Source organism: Gekko japonicus, unplaced genomic scaffold, assembly GCF_001447785.1.
Source record: "Gekko japonicus isolate JY-2015 unplaced genomic scaffold, Gekko_japonicus_V1.1 scaffold2343, whole genome shotgun sequence".
NCBI lineage: Eukaryota > Metazoa > Chordata > Lepidosauria > Squamata > Gekkonidae > Gekko > Gekko japonicus.
In genome coordinates, this window is record NW_015174908.1 from 20,484 (window position 1) to 43,851 (window position 23,368).

The window sequence follows — 23,368 nt, forward strand, 5'->3', positions numbered from 1 at the left end:
CCACGAAAAAAGTGTGTGGGGGGGGGGGGGGGGGGGGGGGGAGCAGGCTCTTCTGAGTTAAATACTCTTCCCTAGCACCATGGCCCAAATCCCCCTGTGACTTCTTTGAGGCTAAATTGCACACCAGGGAATCTGATCACAGGTACCCCACACAATTGGTGTTGCTATGCTTAGTTCTCCTAAGATCCTACAAATTTTCTATTGAGACATTGTGCCACACTGAGGGAAGCTGAGCCAAATATCACATACTGTAGACTCTGTCACATGAGAGCATATTAGGAGCTCCCCAGTCACCAGGTTAGTAAATTTTGGAATGGTTGTTTTACTTGGAATTATTCTTGTATATGTGTCACTGATGGACTGTAGAATATTCATTGTGCTTGTCTGCTTTCCTTTAGATTAAACGCGATAACGTACAAAAAACTGTATAAGAATTTACATTGTGATATAATGGTGAGTTTATAAATTGTAAATCCTCCTTTACATATTAGAGTAAAAGTTATGTTTTTTGTTGGATTATTAAGCATGTTACACTCCATTGCAGCTTGCAGCACTTTATTTCATTGAAGATAAGAATACAGACGACAAACCTGAAGAAGGATTCGTAAACGGACTTATACTAGAAATCCGTTGTTTGTCTGAGAATATACTGTAGTGTTTCATATGTACTGCCAAGCCTAAGATCGCATTCTATAATGTTATAGTTGTAACTTTGCTGACAATTGATTTCTAAAAGCATTATATATAAATATCTGCTTATATTGTATATGTATACACGGTGATTTATTGTTTTGCTAGTTCTCCAGAATGAGCTGTTGAAAAAGTGAGTCTTCCCTAGTCGACAAGGAGTTTTTCCAGAGGACCACCCTGAGAAGACGTTGTGGGGTGGGAGGCCAACATTCCTACCTGGCAAAGTAATTTGTTGGTGACTGTGTGAACGCATCTGTAACTGCCTCCATGTACTGCTTTTGCCTGTGAGCGGGTGACCAGTGTTCCCTCTAAGCTGAGCTAGTGTGAGCCAGCTCACAGTTTTTTTAGCCTCCGGCTCACACACTTTTGTCTCCGCTCAGGAAGGGATGGCTCCAGAGCAAACTGATTCATGCAGCAGCCAAATCGCTCGCTCACAACTTTAAGGCCAGCAGCTCACAAAGTAGAGTTTTTGCTCACAAGACTCCACAGCTAAGAGGGAACATTGCTGGTGACGGTCACATATCGGTGCAACCTTTTTTAAAGAAGGGGGTGGGGGAATCCTGCCTGATTTTTTAAAAAACTGTGCAGTTTAAGAATGGTTTCATCTAGGATTGCCCGCTCTGGATTAGGAAATACCTGGAGATTTTGGGGGTGGAGCCTGAAGAGGGTGGGGTTTGGGGAGGCTTGACTTCAGTGGGGTGTCATGCCATACAGTCTACCTTCCAAAGAGGGCATTTTCTCCAGGTGAACTGATTTCTGTCACCTGGAGACCAGGTGTAATCCCAGGAGATCTCCAGCCGCCATCTGGAGGTTGGTTTCATCCTAACCCTAACCCTGGTTCCATCCAAGCCAGTAAACTGGTCTTCAGAACACCAGCAAACGTTACAGGAGGAATGAGCACCGTGCTTAAAATGACAACTGGGTGAGACACGGGTCTCCTAATCCACGTCCAGAGTTCACGGCTTTCTACTCACTCACCTTTCTTGTCCCCAGACAATTCAGCCGATAGTATTTCACCGGGCCAAAGTATCCTTCGATACCTGATGCGTAGCTACTGCCTCCAAGGGCAAAATATCCCGAAGTGTCATCGTAAAAGAAATCCTCCCTGAAACTAGAAAAAGGAGGTATATTAATGGCCTGAATATTGCAAAATATTGTGACACAAATAAAATCGCTTTGTCCCCAGCCAAAACAGCAGGCTAAGGGCACAGCGGGAGATCAGTGTGGTAGCAGTAATATCTTTCGATATTTTTATCGTGGAATGCCAGTGTGTCATACCTGAGAAGACCCTCCATACACAAAGGCTGGCTTGTAGCTACGTGGGGGGCTTCTGGGGGCTCAGCCCTCCCTTAAAGGGACAGCCCCACAAGATTTCCCTCCTCCCTTGCCGGCGGAGTCTTGCTATCAGGAAGAAGACTCCGCGGCCACCAACGAAGGTCACGCAGCCGCCCCCTCTCTTCCCCAGCGAGCCAGCTGAGCGGCGGTGTGATGCCTCCATTAGATACAATGGAGAAATTGTGCCACCACTGCGGTGTGACTCCAGGTAAAAAAGGTAAAGGTTCCCTTGCTCGAAAGCCAGTCGAATCCGACTCGAGGGTTGCGGTGCTCATCTCCGTTTCAAAGCCGAAGAGCCAGCGCTGTCCGAAGACGTTTCCGTGGTCATGTGGCCGGCATGACTAAACACCAAGGCGCACAGAACGCTGTTACCTTCCCACCAAAGTGGTACCTATTTATCTACTTGCAATTTCTTGCTTTCGAACTGCTAGGTTGGCAGGAGCTGGAACTAGAGACGGGAGCTCAGAGAGGGGGTTTAAATTTTTATTTTAAATTAAGCCCCCTGGCACCAGCAGCCCCCCCCCCGGAACCCTGGAGCCCCCAGGATAAAAAATCCTGGCTACAGGCCTCCACAAAGGGAAGGGAAGGGAAGTTAAAGGAGACACAGGGCAGGCAGAGTTACACTTTTCTACGCTTACTGACCGCGCTTAGGACCGCACTGCTAAACGTCTGAGTTGGAGGAGGCAGAATTAAGGTTGCCACCTCTGGGCTGGGAAATTCCTGGAGATTTAGGGGCACAGCCTGGGGAGGAAGGGTGCTCAGTGGGGGTGTGACGGCACAGAGTCCGCCCTCGGAAGCTGCTGTTAGCTCCAGGGGAATTGAACTCTGTAACATGGAGATGGGTTGTGATTCTGGGGAAACCCTCCACCTAGAGATGGGCTGAGGAAGGATTGTTCACATCCCACACGGTAGGCCTCTGTAACATTAACAGAGCAACGTCAGGTACTTTTATGCTTCAATAATATGGCAGTCGGTATGCCCTGACATACGCTTTTCAATGGCTGAGGTAATAGAAGAAGAAGAAGAGAAGAGAAGAAGAGATTGGATTTATACCCCGCCCTTCACTACCCAAAGGTGTCTCAGAGCGGCTTACAAACTCCTTTCCCTTCCCCTCCCCACAACAGACACCCGGCAAGGTAGGTGGGGCTGAGAGAGCTCTGACAGAAACTGCTCTTTTTCAAGGACAGCTGTGCCAGAGCTGACCCAAGGTCACATCAGCAGGTGCAAGTGGAGGAGTGGGGAATCAAACCCGGTTCTCCCAGATTAGAGTCCGCGCACTTAACCACTACACCAAACTGGCTCTCTACTAACCTATTGTAGAACAATATTCTCCAAACAATACGTCATTGTAATATACAATACACAAGATTAATTCTCAGAAATCTGAGAATTATATGGAGGGGTTAACATTCCGCTTTTCTCTCTTTTTTCCAACAAAAAAACCCACATACATCTTTATATAGGGTTTCCACAGACATGCTGCGCTAGGGAGAAGAACTTCTTAATGACTTAAATAATTCTGTCCCATTCGTATGGGCCAGGGTGGTGTGGTGGTTATGAGCGGCAGACTCTAATCTGGAGAACGGGGTTTGATTCTCCACTCCTCCACAGGAAGCCTGCTGGGTGGCCTTGGGGAAGTCACAGTTCTCTCAGCGCTCTCTCAGCCCCACCTACCTCCTCAAGAGGAGCCTGTTGTGGGGAGAGGAAGGGAAGGCAGTCGTAAGCCACTTTGAGACTCAGTAGGGGAGAGAAAAGTGAAGTGTAGAAACCAACTCTTCTTCATACATTACAGCCAACAGGCTGGTGCCACTGCCTGCAATCTGGACCCCCAATCTCCAGTAACATTGGTAAGAACTGGATTCCAGAGGAAGGCCAGTTCTAGCCACGACTGAGGCTAGAACAACTCGGCCCCCCCTCCTCTGGGCCTCAGACCCCGAAGGAATCACTCCCCGTGGAAAGGAGTGTGGCCTATTCCACCTCTGCTGTTACATGAGAAGATTTCTAGTGCTTTTTGTTGTTCTGCCTTACTTGTTTAATATGACTTTTATTGTAAGTGTCCTTGGATCCTGCATTGTTTAAGACAAGAGGTAAAAGCATTTGAAAATAAATAAGAAGAAGAAGAAGAAGAAGAAGACCTTCCCTATGAGGAAAGGTTAAAGTGCTTAGGGCTCTTTAGCTTGGAGAAATGACGACTGAGGGGTGACATGATTGAGGTTTATACGATTATGCATGGGAAAGAGCGGGTAGAGAAAGGGGTACTTTTCTCCCTTTCTCACAATACAAGAACTCGTGGGCACTCCATGAAATTGCTGAGTGGTCGGGTTAGAATGGATAAAAGGAAGTACGTCTTCACCCAAAGAGTGATGAACACATGGAATTCACTGCCACAGGAGGTAGTGGCGGCTACAAGCATGGACAGCTTCGAAAGGGAATTAGATAAGCATATGGAGCAGAGGTCCATCAGTGGCTATTAGCCACAAGGTATAGATAGGGGCTCTGGGGCAAGTGATGCTCTGTCTTCTTGGTGCTTGGGTGGGCCAACAGTGGGAGGGCTTCTAATGTCCTGGCCCCACTGGTAGACCTCCTGATGGCACCTGGTATTTTTGGCCAGTGTGTGACAGAGTGTTGGACTGGATGGGCCTTTGGCCTGATCCAACATTGGCATCTCTTATGTTCTTAAGAAGAAAATGAAAAGACTGGATTTATACCCTGCCGTTCACTACCCAAAGGAGTCTCAGAGCGGCTTACAAACTCCTTTCCCTCCCCCTCCCCACAACAGACACCCTGTGAGGCAGGTGGAGCTGAGAGAGCTCTTGACAGAAACTGCTCTGTTTTTTTAAGAACAGCTCTTATCAGAACTACGGCTTGCCCAAGGTCATCCAGCCAGGTGCAAGTGGAGGAGTGGGGGATCAAACCCGGTTCTCCCAGATTAGAGTCCGCGCACTTAACCCCTACAGCAAACTGGCTCTCAAGGAACCTTGTCATGGCTTCTTCCCACAATAGTCTCTGGGGACGCTGTCCGGGGAAGGAACCATATTGCCTTCCTGGTCCACTCCTGTCCTCTGTAAGAACGCAGAGCAGAACTTTGTAGAACTGGACCTTGGGGAAGTGGACCCTGCGCCCTTCTGGTAACATAGGAAACACATGACTAATTCTTTAGTTGGGTCCACATACTGAGGAAAATGTCAGATATGTAGGGACACACAATATTAGTCTAAAATGTAGGAGAGAGAGTTGCTCTTACGTAAATGACTGATGCCGGCGACTATTCAGATTCTTTTCAACACTGCATATTTCTATCTAAAGAAGGAAAATTAGTTACTGTTAGTTTTTAAAGTGTAAATGTTGAACATCAATTAAAAATATAGTGCTTATTTAGGTCTTGGATTTGCATGTTTCTCAGACATATAACAAGAAACCACAAGAAGAATTCACCCTGTTTATATGTGAGATAATCACAACTACAATTTTCACACAATTTCCTCAAATTTGTTCAGTTCATGATTCTGTAGTTCTTAGGGAAAACCTTTCAATGTCTGGGTCAGATAAGATTTTAGTCTCGTATCAGTAATGAATACTTTTGTTTGGGATATGAAGATTCCTTGCCCATTATCATTTAGGTTAGGTTAAGTAAACACTTAGATTGACGTAGATATATGTTTCTTTACATCTGGCCAATCAGAGGATTATTACTCAAATTACCACTGTCTTTTGTAACCAATTATGCTGTTTGAATATTGTTTTCTTGATGATGTCAGTCCATGTATAAAATACCATGTAATTCCTGAATATATTCAAGAAGAAGATGAAGAAGAAAAAGAAGAAAGCTGTCAATTTTTGATGAGTTATTTGGTCTAATTGTTTTCCTATTAATTGAAGCATATTTCCTGAATATGCTGAGAAGAAAGTAGTCACTTTAGGATGGACTATTTGGTCCAATTGTTTTTCTGTTAATTGAAATAAAACATAGATCTTCCTCCTCATTTGACTTCATTTTTGACATGGAATCTAATATGTACAACAGCAACGTGTCTAGATATTACACCATCATGCCTTGCATTTGATTTCCCTGTTGAACATTCCTCGGGTTCTAACTTTGGAGAAGCTGTTACATTCTGGGGGGAAAACTATTTGGGACCCTTATTTTATGTTTCATGAGGACCTCATGGAGGCATCAAATCAGCACTGTGCACAGCCGGTGACCATTTCAAACCCAGAGAAAACCAGAGGTCATTTCGGGGGGGATCGCGGGGGAACACAGTTCCCCCGAGTGAGGTACAGGGGCGGGGCACATGATGAAGCCCCGCCCCCTGCTTCCGGCCACCCCGCTTCGGGCCCTCATTCAGCCAGGAGGAGGCAGGAGAAGAGGGAGGGTAAGTTGCTTCCTCCCTGCCTCTCCCCACCCTTGCCTGCCTGGGGCCAGGGAGGGCCTTCGCGGGGCTTCCTTGCACTCCCACCGGCCTTGCAGGTCCACCGCCAGGCCCCTCATGGGGCTCGGCAGTGGAGCTGCAAGGCCGCCGCCGCCGGCCAGGACCGTTGGGGGCGGGGTGTGTGGCCTTATGACACATTTCCGGTGATGTCAGGGGGTGTGGCCTTATGACACACTTCCAGTGATGTCAGGGGGTGTGGCATATGCTAATGAGTTATGCTAATGAGTTCCCCTAGCTCTTTTTCTATGAGATGACCCCTGGAGAAAACCATTTTGTTTAACTCAGAGAACCATTTTATTTAAGCAGCGTCTGGACAAACGCTTGTCAGGGATGCTCTGGGCTGATCCTGCATTGGGCAGGGGGTTGGATCGGATAGCCTGTCTGGCCCCCTCCCACTCTGTGATTCTATGATTTTCAGAGCTCAGTCACAGAGAGGGAAAGGTATATTTGGACCAATCACAGTTAGAGGACTTTCAGAGCAGGCTGCTCTCCAAATGTTCCTTACAGGTTCACCCACAGTAATTCTGCAAGGTCTGAGCGGGCTTCCTCACGCTTTCAGCTCTGGGAAGGAGGCCATTAGAGCATCACAGATACCTGCCCTCCGTTGACGGAGAGATCCAGTCGAAGCCACTCCCTCAGAGGAAGGCGGAAGGAGGTTTTCACAGCAAGGTCTCCTCCTTTGACAAGGTGCATCTGGATGTGGATATAACCTGGAAGAAGAAGGTCATCCATCTTGTAAAGAGGACACAACACAAATAGGTCTAGTGGACACACACAGGCAAATGAGGTGACAGAATTCTGAGGTGGGCTGTACCACATCAGGCCATGGGGTAGGGATGTTATGGGATGAATGCCTGTCATGTGCTGCACTGTTCTTTATTGCTATAGTATTCCAGCTGTCTTGTTTTGCAAATAGCTGCCTTCCACACTGCAAAGGTTCTTTTCTTTATTTTTACAGATTTTATTTTTCACAAGTCTATAAAACATGCTGATTAAAAAATTCCCCTAGTACATCTTGTAGGATTTAATAATATAGCAATTAAATAATGTTAGCATACTGGGATGATAGCAATTAAAAGTCTGAAGAAAGCAGTCATCCCCTGTAATTGAAATGGTACAGTCCAATCTACCACCTCAAAATTCTGCCACCACATTTCCACTTCATTCTGCAACTGTCAGGGGATGGGGGGGAATTACAAGGAGCACGAGGGAGACCCAGCTGACGCTGCAGCAAAGTGTTTACATCACTCCCAACATGACCCAAAAGTTACATCATCATGCAGCAATGTCAGGGTGATGCTCTGGTATTTGGTAGAAAACTCTATGGTAAATTTGGCTTCCACCATAGAGGTTTTGCCCAGTGTAGCCCCAATTTGATGATGTCACTTCCGGGCCACATCGGAAGTGATGTAGACACATCACTGCAATGTCAACTAGGCCTTACTCTTTTCCCAGGTAAGTTCTCCCCATTGGCCAGCCAAACGGCAGCGGGGAAGTGAGTCCTGGCGGCAGGGGACCCCCGCCTCCACCCGGGGGGGTCTGGCAACTCTAATTCTGCTGCAGCTATATCACTTTTTAAAATATATTTGTTTTGTAGACTTAACTCTCAGGGTGTTAGATCTGTTGCAGAAGGGTGGTTTGGGTTCAGCATGGAGGAATTAGATGTCTACACCCCCAGCATCAAACATCTGCTCTTTTGACTGCCAGGATTTAGATAGCTCTACCCCGCCCCCCAGTAAACCACTGAAATTATCTTTCAATCCACTTAATTCAAACGGAAGTTATTTCAATGAACGGAAAACATGGCTTGGATCTACCAGACGATTTATGGGTAATGAAGGGTCAGCAATTTTTTGCCAGTTCCTTGCTTCTCCTGCAGACCTCGCACTTATCCATTATGTTGACCCTGCAAAGGACAGGGGGCTCTTGCCCCTCAGGAGCAGCTTTTCAGGGGGCATTTTGTGGGGGCACATTCCACCGACAGCTGAGAGAGAGAGAGAGAGAGAGATATCTCCCCACTGGATCACACTGGCTCTCTAGATAATTTACAGAAAACACCAGCTCTTTCTTCACTGAAGACAAGCTCCCTCAGTAATCAGGTTCTCATATCAAATTCTCACACAAGCTCTCATTGTCTTCACCCTCAGGGGGGAAAGACGGTTCTATGGCCTCCTTCAGCTGTCAACTCAAAATGAACATTCTTCCAGTTTGGTGCGGTGGTTAAGAGTCTAATCGGGGAGAACCGGGTTTGATTCCCCACTCCTCCCCTTGCATCTGGCTGGATGACCTTGGGCAACCCATAGTTCTGGCACAGCTGTTCTCGAAAAAGAGCAATTTCTGTCAGAGCTCTCTCAGCCCCACCTACCTCACAGGGTGTCTGTTGTGGGGAGGGGGAGGGAAAGGAGTTTGTAAGCCGCTATGAGACACCTTTGGGTAGTGAAGGGCCATGGGGTATAAATCCAATCTCCTCTTCTTCTTCTTTCTTCAGTCCCCCCTTCTGATAAAACCATAAGCAAATGCCCTGCTCTTATATTGTGTACTTCCCTGAGGCTCCCAGTGGTCTTTTATCCAAGGTTCAACCATGTTGCAACACCGGGACAGGGAGCGGCCATGGCTCAGTGGAAGAACGTCTGCTTTGCACCCAGAAGGCCTCAGATTCAGTCTATGGAATCTCCAGTTGAAAAGATCAAGCAGTAGCTGATGTGAAAGACCTCTACCTGACTCGCAGGAGAGCTACTGCCAGTCAAAGTAGACAATACTGACTTTGGCAGACCAAAGTTCTGGCTCTGTACAAGATAGCTTAGAGTTGCCATTCGCCCGGTGGGGCCGGGGGATCCCCCAATTTTGTGGGCCCCGATCCACTGCAGCCCAGCTGGCTGGTGAGGGAAGTCCCACCCCCAAGAAGCCCCCTCCTGGTGGCACCAGCATGATGACATCACCCGGGAGTGACGTTATTATGTTTCTGACATTGGGGGCGACGCTCTAGGTTTTGGACCAAACTCTATGGTTTTGAGGCCAAAACCCCCATAGAGTTTTGCCCAAAACCTACAGCGTGGCCCCCAACGTTGGAACTGTGATGTCATCACAGCATGCACACAAAGCGCACACATCAGAAGAACTCAAGAAAGGATTGGGAATCTCCCCGCTGGCAGCCAGGTAGGCCCTGGCAACTCTAAGACAGCTTCCTGTGTGTTCGTCCACTGGCATGGCAAAAGGACCAGGGAAGGGCTTGTATAAAAGCACTGTTTGCATAAAGTGGTACTTCCAGACAGTTATCTTTACCTGGTTGCCCTGATTCCCAGGATGTCCTTTTTTTCACTATGGGTTTGTATCATGGAACAGAGTATGGACTTCTCCTCCTCCGAGGAAGAGGGCAAACACAAAGAGGATGAGGCAGCTGGGCACCAAACGCCACCAGAAAAGGAGGCCGTGGAGACACCTCCTGGAGCCCCCTTTGATGGGCAGGAGGAGCCCCTGGAGTCTGTCAGTCCGCTCACCCGGGGATACACCCAGAGGTCATTTCCTGCAGGAGCACACAGGAGCGGAGCTCCGGCAGTAAAGAGCCCAGGGGGGCGGGCACATGCAACAAGCCCCACCCCCTGCTCCCAGCAGCCCTCAGTCAGAGCAAGAAGCAGCCAGGGGAGTTGCAAAGCTGCCCCCCCCCCCGGTCCAAAGCAGTCCAGTGGCACCTTTAAGACCAAGTTCTATTCAGGTACAAGCTCTCCCTCCTCTGCGAGGACAGATCTGCATGTCCCCCCCCCCACTCCCCACATAGCTAGCAATCCAAAAACAGTCCAGTGGAGCCTGAGCGGTGGGTGTTGCCTTCTGACACACTTCCGGTGATGTCAGGGGGTGTGCCATATGCAAATAAGTTATGCTAATGAGCTCCTGCCCCTCTTTTTCTACGAAATGACCCCTGGGTACACCCCTGGCCTTTTGATTTGGACTTGGACCCTGAGACCTCAACTTGAGAGTCTGCTGCTAAACTAGAGGTCTCTCATCCACCAGTCTCTCGAGCCTCTCAAAGCCCTGAAGTACTCCACAACTATAACCGGGCGTAGCACCTTTAATTATTTATTTTATTTTATTTATATCCCTGCCTGGGCAGGCTTAGGGCGGTTTACATGTTATAAAACAGCACAATATTAAAACAACAGTCTGCTTGTGGAAGGGAGGAGCCTGTCTCTCCACCTCCTTGAAAGAGTACAAGGCCTCATTTCACCTTCACCCTTTGCTGGAACAACATTCATTGTATACAGTTGATTCTAGTTGTGGTAATTTCACTCCTGGCACTCAGCCTTGAGCAGTACAGATTTGGGATTGGTGCACAAACAACACACACACGCACAGACCTTCCCACAAATGATGACCCAATCAGAGCCCAGCAGCAGCAATAGCTATTTGGTGAAGAAACTGAGAATTGCATTAGGGGCCTAGCTTCCCCCCACCCACCCCCGTCTCTCTTGCTCACCAGAACTACAATTCCCAAGACTCCCTGGGAGGAAAAAATGGGAATTAGGAAATTAATGTAGATCTACGGGATTGTATATGGTCATGTGACCCTGCTTGTTCCCATTTCTGTCAAAATGGCTGCCCTTCTTAAAACACTAGGAGGCAGAGGTCATTTCGGGGGGGATCGCGGGACCCTCATTCAGCCAGGAGGAGGCAGGAGAAGAGGGAGGGTAAGTTGCTTCCTCCCTGCCTCTCCCCACCCCTGCCTGCCTGGGGCCAGGGAGGGCCTTCGCGGGGCTTCCTTGCACTCCCGCCGGCCTTGCAGGTCCACCGCTGGGCCCCTCATGGGGCTCGGCAGTGGAGCTGCAAGGCCGGCGCCGGCGGCCGGGAGCGTTGGGGGCGGGGTGTGTGGCCTTATGACACACTTCCGGTGATGTCAGGGTGTGTGGCCTTATGACACACTTCCGGTGATATTAGGGGGTGTGGCATATGCTAATGAGTTATGCTAATGAGTTCCACTAGCTCTTTTTCTACGAAACGACCCCTGCTAGGAGGGATTGTTAAAAATCATGTGAAGTAGATGCAGGGCGTTGCCACATTCTAATTTCCCTTGCTTGTGTGTTCTTGTTGCTTTGGGGGGCGGGGTTGTTCTGTTCAACGCATGTTTTGCTCCCTCTAGTGGTCAGTTTGATATTATATTACTTTATGTCTGGCATGTCTGTCTGCAGATTTAAACCAGAGGTTTTTATGCTGGACATAAAATGAGGCAATATCGAGGCAGCTTTTTATGTCTGGCATATCTCTGCAAATTTAAACGGTGTGTTTTTTATGCTGGGCATAAAATGATGTCATATCGAATTGACCACTAGAGGGAGCAAAACATGTGTGGAGCAGGGGAAAAAATAGCCCAAAGCAACAGGAACACAGAAGCGAGGAAGATGAGAATGTGGAAAAGCCCATTCTGTCTCAAAGATACGGTGGATAAATACGTACCGCACTGGAAGCCACTCCAAAGATACAGTGGATAAATACGTACCGCACTGGAAGATTTCTCCCACATAGACATACACACAAACACTTGCACTCACCTTCATCGGTTAGAAATACAGCAGGGGTCCCATACATTTCTTCAGAATCAATGAAGTACAGGAGCCCACACAAAGGTTTCTTGCAGTAGTCGAGTAAATAAAGCCAGATTGAAACAGTAAAGCTGTAGAAGGACAAACAGAAATCAAGCACACGTTTCCCCTGCTTGAATCCTCACATGATACAGTCCCAGGAATTATTTGATTTTTTTCCCCCGAGCATGTAAAACAGCAATGTCTAGGTTAGTTTTAGTGTTTCTGGGGCCCACTGTGCAAAGCTGGGGGCACTTCAGTGGCATACTGGTTCCTGCCAAGCAACACAGCCAGCAAGCCAGTGAGGCTTAAATCTTTGCAAAGAAGGCCAGTAAATGCCCTTCAGAATACACGGGTTCATTGTAGAGCCAAACCTTCTGCGAGTGACCAAATAAATTCTTCCCCCAGATCACTGGGGACAGGACATTGCTAAATATCACAGAAGTTAACCATCCCCATCAACTTCACTGGATGCCAGGAGGATGGAACTCCGCAGAAGGCAGCACTGTTAGGCAAGCCGTCTCCGCAGCTCCTGCTAACGTGTCACAAGATAAATAAAGGTGTAGCCTGTGCAGATTGCAGGAAGGGGGGAAAAGGTACTCGGAAGCCTTATCTCTGTTTGCTCACATAAAACGTTGCTGGTTTCCTGAGCACCTGATTTGATGGCTGAGGTGGTGTTTCCAACAGGGAAGTATTGGCAGGGCATGCTGCATGCATCCCGGACTCATATTTAAGGCAGCAGCATATTAAACATGGAAAACTTGGGATGAGGTCAACATTAGCACCGCATTCTTTATCTAACTGCAATTTTTGCACTATGAGCTACCTCATGGACCGAGTAATGGGGCAGGGGAAATATTTTAAGAAGGATTAGACAAATGCACGGGAAATGTATCTGTCATTGGCGTGGATCCTAAGGGAAATTTCCTCCAGCTTAAAGAGCCTTCCTCCCACTGGAGTGGCTCTTTCACCAGCAGAAGAGCTACTTGAGTTGGAAGAAACTCCTTGGGCTTGGAAGGCTTCAGACTTGAGTCTGCAGAGTGGTCAGATACAAGTCATCACCTATTAGCTGGGGCAGCATGACAAAACCTCCTGTCATGGGCGTGGTTGAGGGAGAGCTGACAGAGCTGCAAGAAGGAAACTCAGCTGGCCCCTCTGAAGCAGCAGAAGAGGATAGCTGGCAGTTGCCTGTAACAGCATTCTTCATACCTGGCCCAGATAAGGGGAAAGAACTGCAAGCTGAAAGCCCTCCTGACTCATCCCCACTGTGGCAAAATTTAGCAACCAGGTGACGAGAGGCCAGGCTACAGGGAAGACGTTCGGCTAGCCCAGAGTTCTGCCTGGAGCCTGGCCGATCGTGCAGCTGGCTCATTGGTAGCAGCATTTAACTCCACACTCTGGGCAGTACTCTTCGTGGAAGTAACAAGGCAGCTTTGTGCTGCTTACATCCACTTCGGCTCAGCTCTTACACTTAGACTTTCGGACCCCCTGGCTTTGGACTTGGCTCTGTGTTCCTGGCTCCTGACCCCAGCTTGACTTTTGGGACTACGCTTCTGGTTAGTGATTTTGGACTTGGCTCTGTGTTTCTGGCTCCTGACCCTGGCTTGGATTTTGCACTGTTTTCTTGGCTCCTGACCTTGGTCTGTTCTGGACTCCCTTTGACTGGCACCCCAGCCCGTGACACCTCCAAATCCAGAGTCAACTACCTATCAGATGCTGTAGAAGCAGCTTGCTGCTATTCTATTCACAGTTCCGGAACTCCCCAGCCATTATTAAAAATGGAATGCTTTGGGCTGATAGAGCAACACAATTTTAAGAGATGTTCACTCACAACACTTTCATCCTACGATCTAAACGCTCAACTCAAATGGTTGCAAGTTTGGAGTGGCTTCTTTCAGGTGAATGGCTTTCACTGTGGTCACGCAGGCAACCACAGAGCAATCCAACATGAAGGTTTGTGAATCACAACACTTCACCAGGAACTAGCATCGCCAACAGAATGTGTGAACTAGCAAACTAACAGAAAGGGTTCTCTGGAAAACAGCTTTTAATCTACCACTTTTCCCAAGAAATAATGGTAAACAGAAAGTAAAACAGGGTTGGGAGACAGATGATGGAGGAGAATACAGACACAGTTATCTTCAGAGTGTTTTTATCTGCTTACATGGGGTAACCAATCTGACGCTTCCTGATTGTTTCCAGCTCTCTGTTCTTGAATTCCCCAAACTTCTTCACAATGCCTGCCATCTCTCCACTGGATGCATATGGAAAGCTGAGGATCTCAACAGCATCTGTAAAAATTCAGCATTTTAAAAAAAAACTGTCAGGGACTATGATAAGTTCTATGCCCCTTCCTACCTACAACGCCTTGTTCTTAACCAATGCACAGCTGACATGTTGGTGGAATAGAACAAATATGATAACCCAAACTGTTTTGTGAATGCAACGCAGAGAGAGTTATCTAAACATCTCCCTCCTTTAAAAGATTCTGGACTGCTGTAAAGGAAATCCATTCCTAGCTGCTACTTAAGTTTGCAGCAACTGCGCCCGTGTACAGCGCACCACACCACAAACTGGAACCAAAGATGAACTGTGGCTTCTTCTTGCAACCTGATCCTATGAACGTTTACTCAGAAGGAAGTCCTAGTGGACACAGTCCTTAGTCAGTGTGCATAGGGACTGCAACCTTGGATGGTTTTTCAAAGGATCCACAGAAGACTGGATCCTGTAAGCCCCAGCTCTGATAATTATGCAGTGAACATCAAAATATAACTATTAATTACTTTCCACTGCAATGTTGCCACATGTGTCTATGTGCTGGTGAATTATTGATCCAGGGCACGGAGTAGTTACAGCAGCGGGGGAGGTGACACTGTTAACTCTCCAAAAGCCAGATAGGTAAAGGTTTCCCTTGCTCGAAAGCCAGTCGAATCCGACTCCAGGGATGCAGTGCTCATCTCCGTTTCGAAGCCGAAGAGCTAGCGCTGTCCGAAGACGTTTCCATGGTCATGTGGCCGACAGGACTAGACACCGAGGACCGTGGAACGCTGTTACCTTCCCACTGAAGCAGTATCTATTTGTCTACTTGCAATTTCTTGCTTTCGAACTGCTAGGTTGGCAGGAGCTGGGACCAGAGACAAGAGCTCACCCCGTCACGTGGAACTCGGGTCTCGAACTGCTGAACGACCAACCTTCTGGTATGTAGTTCAGCGTCTTAACCACTTGAGCCACCGCAGCCCAGAAAAGCCAGATACAAAGTAGTTGTTGCATAGCGCAGAATCAGGCAGGGAGTAGTTCAACTGTGGATAACTCCCTTTCGTGGTTATTACAGTGTCAGAACTCTACAAGCGAATATTTTGGGTTATCCGGATTGTCACCAGCAGGTAATGCAATAGAAGATCCTTCTGGAATTCTGTTGTAGCTAAGTAAGCCGATAAACAGTGGATTAAACCAAAAGATCATAACAAATGATAACACAAAGCGAACAACCATAAAAATCTAAAAACACACTATATTTAAACTGTTTTGAAAAAACCCAATTCTTCAAGCAATATTCACGTCTTTGCAATGTACCATACACTGTGGCCAAAACTGAGATGTCTTCCAAAAAGAGAAAAATGTGGTTAAATGAGTGGAAATGTAAAGTTACAGTTCCACAAGTTATGAAGGCACCTGTGTGCATTTTTAATTTCAGTACTATTTGCAGTTAGAACAGCTGGAAGTGCAGGATATACTTTTCTGCCTTCTTGCATGGTGAATGAAACACCTGCCTCCATATCATTTTTGGAAACTCAGAGCTTGATTCACTACTGCTGTGCCTGGCATCAGAAACAAAGGGCATGTTTTCCAGAGCGCCATGGTTTTCTGTAAGAATTTCGAAGAAAAAACACCTAGCTTTCTGCGTAAGTTATGCAATAGGCCTTAAAATGTGACCTTTTTCTTTAGCGTGTGTGTGTGTGAATGTGTAAGTCAAGATACATGAGGGATAATCTTATGTTCAACTTGAAGAAAATCCCTTTCTGTTATGTAGTTTGCAAAGCCAGGAGGAAGTCAGGGGCATATTGTGGGTGAAGAACAGTGTTCCCTCTGAGCTAAGTTAGTGTGAGCCAGCTCACAGTTTTTTAGCCTCCGGCTCACACATTTTTGTCTCAGCTCAGGAACGACGGCTCCAGAGCAAACTAATTTATGTGGCAGCCAAATCGCTCGCTCACAACTTTAATGCCAGTAGCCCACAAAGTAGAATTTTTACTCACAAGACTCCACAGCTTAGAAGGAGCATTGGTGAAGAACATGTTGTGCCTTTTGTTTCAATATTGCACTGGGTTTTCACCCTTGGACAGTTTTCCTTGGCCAACATAATTCTTGTTTATTTCCAGTGTAGGGCTCTTCTGCATCCTCGTTTTCGTCACCTGCATGTCCCTATTGCTTTGGGGTTGTTTTTCCCCCCCTGCGTCACGTGTTTTGCTCCTTCTAGTGGTTGATTCGATTCATTTGTGTGACACATCACCCTGCAGATTTAAAGCAGAGAGGTATGCTGGACATACAGCAATGTAATAGAGAATTGACCACTAGAGGGAGCAAAACACATGCAGAAAAGTACACTCTCTCCATGCCAAAACCTACTGGGAAATGTTACCATAAGAACTGATCAGGAAGTTTCTTGACCCTTTAAAAGTGGGGTGAATTGTTAAAAAAAACCTTTCCCCCCAAACCTCAAAGGGTAATACAACCTGCTGTCCAGTCACTTTTCTACATACCTGCCTCTGGAATTCCAGGATTAAGTCTTTTTCTCTGATCCTAGAAATTAGAGATTTACCTAACAAACAATGCCTTCCTGATGTTTGGGGTTCAATGTCCAATATTTCAGAGTCTGAAACTGTTTTGGATATCAGGACAGGGTTTCCATCCAGTCAACTGTGTAAGGGGGATGAGTAGGGTTGCCAGCTCTGGGTTGGGAAATACCGGGAGATTTTGGGGGTGGAGCCTGGGGAGGGCGGGATTTGGGGAGGGGAGGGACCTCAGTGGGGTAGAATGCCATAGAGCCCCCCCCACACAGCAGCCATTTTCTCCAGGGGAACTGGTCTACAGTCATCTGGAGATCAACTGTAATAGTGGGAGATCCCCAGGTGCCTCCTGGAGGTTGGCAAACGTAGGGATGAGGGGTGATCTCACTGCAGCCCCCCAAACCACAGGGGGCTGCCATTATCTACAATACAGCTAAGAAGCCCATCTTCCAACTTGCGCCAGTGGCAAGACTGGCAGGATCCAACCCATTGCAGAGATCAGCCATCAATCTTTCAGACTTAAAAAAACCCATGAATCTAGGCCAGATAGCTGCAGTAAGTTATCAGCTACAGTCTGTCAGCATGCCTGGATTGTTTGGTTCTTTCTATCCGTTTGCTAAAGCGTGTCTTGCTTAGCAGAAACTATCCTAGAGTGCATGTCTTGCAAGTTTATAGCTTTTATTTATTTATTTATTATCTGCACAGCCGCATCAACTCTCCAATGGCCAACCAGAAGCCTTTCTACTTTCTAAAAACACTTGGCGGCACCATTGTAAGCATGCCTAACACCCCCCCCCCCGGTCTCTCAGGAAGGGTCGTTTCAACCAGCAGTGGACCCCATCGGGATGCTCTAGGAATCCATATACCAGGAATCTTGACGTAAGTGGACACGAAGTTGGACGCCAGAACTGGCAAGCCCCATAATCATACGTAGGCAGTGGCCCTGGAAGCACATGAGATCTTGTTCTGACAGCTGCAACCCCCCTCCACCGTGCAGACATCCGCATACTCCGGACAATGGACTTGCCTCGCCCCAGAACGACTTCTTTTCAAAAACAATCGCTAATCCTATCAATCTCGCCTCAGCCTTCCTCCACACATTTCCTTTATAATAAAAAGTCCTGACTTCTACTCCTTTCCCACATCCCAAACCCAGGTGGCTCATCAAACAGTATTATTTCCATTTTGATCAGTTTAAATTAGCAATCTGTTAGTCCAGAGGTGTCGAACTCATTTTTTATGAGGGCCGAATCTGACATATGTGTCAGTTAGTTGGCCCAGTCCATTCGTGCTATAAAATGTAACATGAGGTACCAGAGATATAAACTTTATAAAGATGATTTCAGATGCTGAATGGCAGTAGCAGGCATGATTGGATTAGGTGTGATATGCAGAGGGGAAGTAGGTATGGCGATATCAGCATTGGTAATGAGACAGGAAACCTAGGTCTCCGTTCCATCCAGGAGGATACAAAGAATCCCCACAACAGTATGGCACAACTGTGGAATGATGGTGCTGCATTGCACCCGTATATTGTAAGCCGCCCTGAGCCCGCATGCGGGGAGGGCGGGGTATAAATAAAATTAAATAAATAAATAAATGGACATAAGTCTGACATTAGAAACCACAACATTCAGTTGCTGACCTAAGAGTAGCAGTGCTCTTCCAAAGGAATTCCAAAGGGAGATCAGAAAGAGAGATTGCTGAATTGCATCCTCCTAGACTGGATTGAGACCTAGTTTTCCAGTCTCAGTACCAATGTCCGCTATTATCATTTGGCATCTGAAATCACTCCACTCTCCAAGACCAATCCAAGTGCTCTAATTCCTAATCATGGTCTTTTTTTGAGAGAGAAAATAAATCCAGATAGGAACAGACAAATCCAATTCTTTAAAAAAAAAAAAAACTTTTCAGAATAAACCAAAATAATTTCCTCAGTGTACATTGTGCTTGGCAGAAAAATCCATCCATCCACCCTCCCTCCCTCCCTCCCTCCCAAGAAGTGTGCTTGCACATAAAAGCATATACCTGGAATAAAACGTTGGTCTTAAAACTGAGACTCCAATTTTGTTTTTTCTCTCTCTCTTTCCTCCTCCACTCTTTCCCCCCAAAAAAGAGGAGAAACAGCCCTGAAGAAGAAAGCAGAAGAGATCTCTCTCTCTGAGTGTGTGTGTGGGGGGGCAAGGCAGGCACGCTTGTCTTTTTATCTCTCTGGCATGAAGCAGCCATGATGAGGCTTTCTCTATCTGTGTGTGTGTGAGAGAGAGAGAGAGAGCGCAAGTGAGAGAGGGAGCGAGCGCGGGAGGGAGGCAGGAAGCAGGAAGCAAAGAGCCACTGAGAAAGCTGGGGGGAAAGCAAGCTACGGTGCGGCTGCAGTAGCAGCCCTGGGAAAGGAAGCAGGAGAAGGAAGTTGCCTGAGGGCTGGTTTTGAGCCCTGTGCAGGCCGGATGCAGCCCGCAGGCCACACGCTTGACACCCCTGCATTAGTCCTTCAACCACCGGAGAAGTAATCAGGAACAATGTTCCCTCTAAGCTGTGGAGTCTTGTGAGCAAAAATTCTATTTTGTGAGCGAGTGGTTTGGCTACTGCATAAATTAGTTTGTTCTGGAGCCTTCCTTCCCGAGCTAAGACAAAAAACGTGTGAGCTGGAGGCTCAAAAGCTGTGAGCTAGCTCACACTGACTCAGCTTAGAGGGAACACTGATCAGAAGCCCAGCCCAAACTGTACTTTGCATCCAGAAGAGAACCTCCGGTCTCTTTTGTCCACTCCTGGGAACTCTATACAGCATTTCCAAACTACATTGTTTTATCCCTGATTGTCATCAATATTTTGTTCTGAGGAACCCGTGCATTAGCAAGCCCTCTGGACATATTTTTTGGGTATAACTAGCCCAGTGCAGCCCCACTGCTGTGTTCGTGTGGTCCTGGGCACCTACCAACCCCCCCCCCCCCCATATACTGGGTCCTTCTTCTCCATGAAACACTGGTCATTTTGCCATCTCTCCTTCTCCACAGATTCCTCGACTTCTTCAGGAAAAGTAGCTATCGCCTCACTCCCCGCTGTTCTCCCACCCCTCCCTTTTGTTTCCCATAGACTTTGTATGTGTGTATGCAGGGGTCATTTCCTGCAGGAGCGCACAGGAGCGGCGCTCCGGCAGTAAAGAGCCTGGGGGGCGGGCATATGCAACAAGCCCCACCCCCTGCTCCCAGCAGCCCTCAGTCAGAGCAAGAAGCAGCCAGGTAAGTTGCAGAGCCCCCCCCCCCCCCGTCCAAAACAGTCCAGTGGCACCTTTAAGACCAAGTTTTATTCAGGTGCAAGGTGTCCCTCCTCTGCCAGGACAGATCTGCACGTCTCCCCCCCCCAGTAGTTAGCAATCCAAAACAGTCCAGTGGAGCCTGAGTGGTGGGTGTTAGCAGGGGTGTGTGGCATATGCAAATAAGTTATGCTAATGAGTTATGCTAATGAGCTCCTGCGCCTCTTTTTCTAGGCAATGACCCCTGAGTGTATGTTTTCTGTGTGCTTCTTGTGTATTGATCTCCTTTCAATAAAACATCCTTTATCTTACCCTTGGACGGGTTATTGAGAGAAGAAGAAGAAGAGATTGGATTTATACGCCATCCTTCACTCGGAGTCTCAGAGTACCTACAAACTCCTTTCCCTTCCCCTCCCGACAACAGATGCACTGCAAGGTAGGCGGGGCTGAGAGAGCTCTTTCCAGAACTGTCCTTGAGAGAACAGCTCTGACAGAACTATGGCTTGGCCAAGGTCATCCAGCAGCTGCAAGTGGAGGAAGAGTGGGGAATCAAACCCGGTTCTCTCAGATTGGAGTCCGCACATTTAACCACTACACCAAACTGGCTCTCTTAAAGGGAAAGATCCCCATAGACATAGGTATGACGATCCTCGCTGATACCCCACCTCTCGCCGAGGCCTGCCATTTAGCGAAATTCCCCCAGAAACTGAAGGCAGCGCTTCAGCTTCTTAAATCTACGCTGGTAGGGGGTAACACCACAGACCACGTTGGTGCCCCCTCGTTTTAGCTATAGTTTCTCATGACACATGCCTGGCTTCATTCTATCTGGTTCCCCGGTGACCCTCAAGTGGTGCCCAGCTACAGAGAAGCCAGGCCACAGCCAAGGCAACAGCCAACCAAGATTTGACTGATCAACTGAAAACTGAATCATGTTTTCACGAGTGCTCAGTTACCACAACTGAAATAAAGGTATGATTTTGTTTTCCATCTCAACCGAGCCACCGTATTCCAGTTTTGGAACAAAGGCAGTTCCCTTCCCAAAGCAAAAGGCCTACCCGTCTCATACAGACACTGAGGAATCCTGTTTGACTGGAGTTTCCACGCATGTTCCAAGCTCCATTTCAGACACACTTTGTGCTCTTTGTACGGACGCTCAAAAGGCGGAACGGTTTCCAGCAAAGTGTAGTCTTTGGCAGCAGCCTGGAGGTATCCTTTTCTCTGCTTGGCATGGTGGATCCGCCCTTGCCTGTGAGTAATCCAGGCATACAGTATCACTGTATGGACTATTAAGGGGCGTCGGATGAAATAATCGTCTCTGAAAACCATACTGCTCGGGAACATCAGCGTCACTGTTCGATTCCGGCTGCTGTGGAGGTGGCTATCCTCCCAGCTCTCCTTATACACTGAGACGCCCGTTCTGAATTCCAAAGAAGCGACGGCCTCTACAGTGACGACGCACGGTTTTGAGCATAAATAGTAAACGGAAGCTTGAGTGTCGTTGAGCACCCTTTTGTTCAAAACATTCAGATGAATGTAATCGTCATAAAATAGATCATGTTCAGGCTGTGGAGCGACAGGAGTCGTCAGCAGCGTTTCCCTCCCAGATGCCGGCATGCTTCTCTAGGAAAGAAAGAAAAATGCAAACGTTTCTTTATTACTCAGAGGTCTAGTCATGCCGGCCACATGACCACGGAAACGTCTTCGGACAGCGCTGGCTCTTCGGCTTGGAAACGGAGACGAGCACCGCAACCCTAGAGTCGGACTCGACTGGCTTTCGAGCAAGGGAAACCTTTACCTTTGCCTAATTGATGCAAATGATAGGTGTAATGATTTCCATGAAGTTAGATTTTGGAGTATAAACCAAGCATCTATTTGGGACCAAGTATTGTGAGGGTTGCCAGATCTGGGCTGGGAAATACCTGGAGATTTTGGGGCCTGGAGCCCAGGGAAGACGGGTTGGGGAGGGACCTCAGCAGGGTATAATGCCATACAATCCACTTTCCAATGTGGCCATTTTCTTCAGGTGAACTGAGCTCTGTCATCTGAAGATCATCGTATGGATCCGCTGAAACCCCCTCATCCTCTGGGTCGCCCTCCTCTGCACTTTCCCCACCTCTGCAATGTCCTTTGGGAGATAGGGGCAGGGGTCATTTCCTGCAGGAGCACACTGGAGCAGAGCTCCGGCAGTAAAGAGTAAAAAAGTAAAGAGCCCAGGGGGCGGGCAAAGGCAACAAGCCCCCCCCCTCCCAGCAGCCCTCAGTCAGAGCAAGAAGCAGCCAGGTAAGTTGCAGAGTCCCCCCACACACACACTGCCTTCAGGTATAAGCTCTCCCTCCTCTTTGAGAGCAGATCTGCACGTTCCCCCCCACAAACAGCTACCAATCCAAAACAGTCCAGTGGAGCTTGAGACGTGGGTGTTGCCTTCTGACACACTTCCGGTGATGTCAGGGGGTGTGGCATATTTATTTATTTATTTATCAAATTTATACCCCGCCCTCGCCCGTAAAATATGCTAATGAGTTCTGTTAATGAGCTCCTGCCCCTCTTTTTCTACAAAATGACCGCTGGATACCGGTGACCAGAACTGTACACAGGAGGATTCCCAATGAGGCTGCACCATAGCTCCATAGGGAGGCATTACAGCCTTGGCCGTTTTAATTGACTTGTGCTGCTTTTATTGTGCTGCTGTTGATTGATTGATTGACCATTTGATTCTCAGTCCCTTTCCCTAATAATCCCTAAGGCAGACTTGGCCCCTTCTCCACCCCTGCAGCCGCCTGGGTTTCCGTGAGTGGTCCACTCGGACCCCAAGAGACACCCACCCACCCCGACCCACACGATTAAAGGTAAAGGCTTCCCTTGCTCGAAAGCCAGTCAAGTCCGACTCTAGGATTGCGGTGCTCATCTCCGTTTCCAAGCCGAAGAGCCAGCGCTGTCCGAAGACGTTTCCGTGGTCATGTGGCCGGCATGACTAAACACCTTCCCACTGAAGTGGCACCTCTTGCAATTTCCAACTGCTAGGGTTGGCAGAACTAGAGACGGGAGTCATGCGGCACACCCGGGTCTCGAACTGCTGAACTCCCGACCTTCCACAGCCTGCAGTTCAGCGTCCCAACCGCTTGAGCCACCGCAGCCACGCGATTACCCCGGCTTGGAAGTTGGGCCGTTTGGGGTCCCCCCCAGCGCTCTCCTGCGCATGCTCGCTCAGCCTCCACTCCACCACCACCCCCAGCTCCCCCAGTGGGCTTCCACTCCAGCCGGCGCAGCCTTGCTTGGCCGCTGCGAAGGCGGCGGGGCGGGGGGGGG

At 48.1% G+C, this 23,368-nt stretch overlaps 1 protein-coding gene across 1 annotated transcript in view; it reads right to left on the reverse strand.

Annotated features, from left to right (window-relative positions):
• The window catches only part of SEL1L3 (sel-1 suppressor of lin-12-like 3 (C. elegans)), a gene marked incomplete at its 3' end in the record, with an annotated part of 41,074 nt that extends 19,449 nt beyond the window's left edge, over positions 1-21,625 (reverse strand). Inside the window, exons 1-6 of the mRNA XM_015425021.1 lie at positions 21,118-21,625; positions 14,190-14,316; positions 11,996-12,117; positions 7,050-7,165; positions 5,270-5,325; positions 1,669-1,801 (exon numbers count right to left, since the gene is read on the reverse strand). Of these exons, the coding sequence (XP_015280507.1) occupies positions 1,669-1,801; positions 5,270-5,325; positions 7,050-7,165; positions 11,996-12,117; positions 14,190-14,316; positions 21,118-21,403 (840 nt within the window). The remainder of the gene's footprint in view (positions 1-1,668; positions 1,802-5,269; positions 5,326-7,049; positions 7,166-11,995; positions 12,118-14,189; positions 14,317-21,117) is intronic.
• Positions 21,626-23,368: the final 1,743 nt, after the last annotated feature.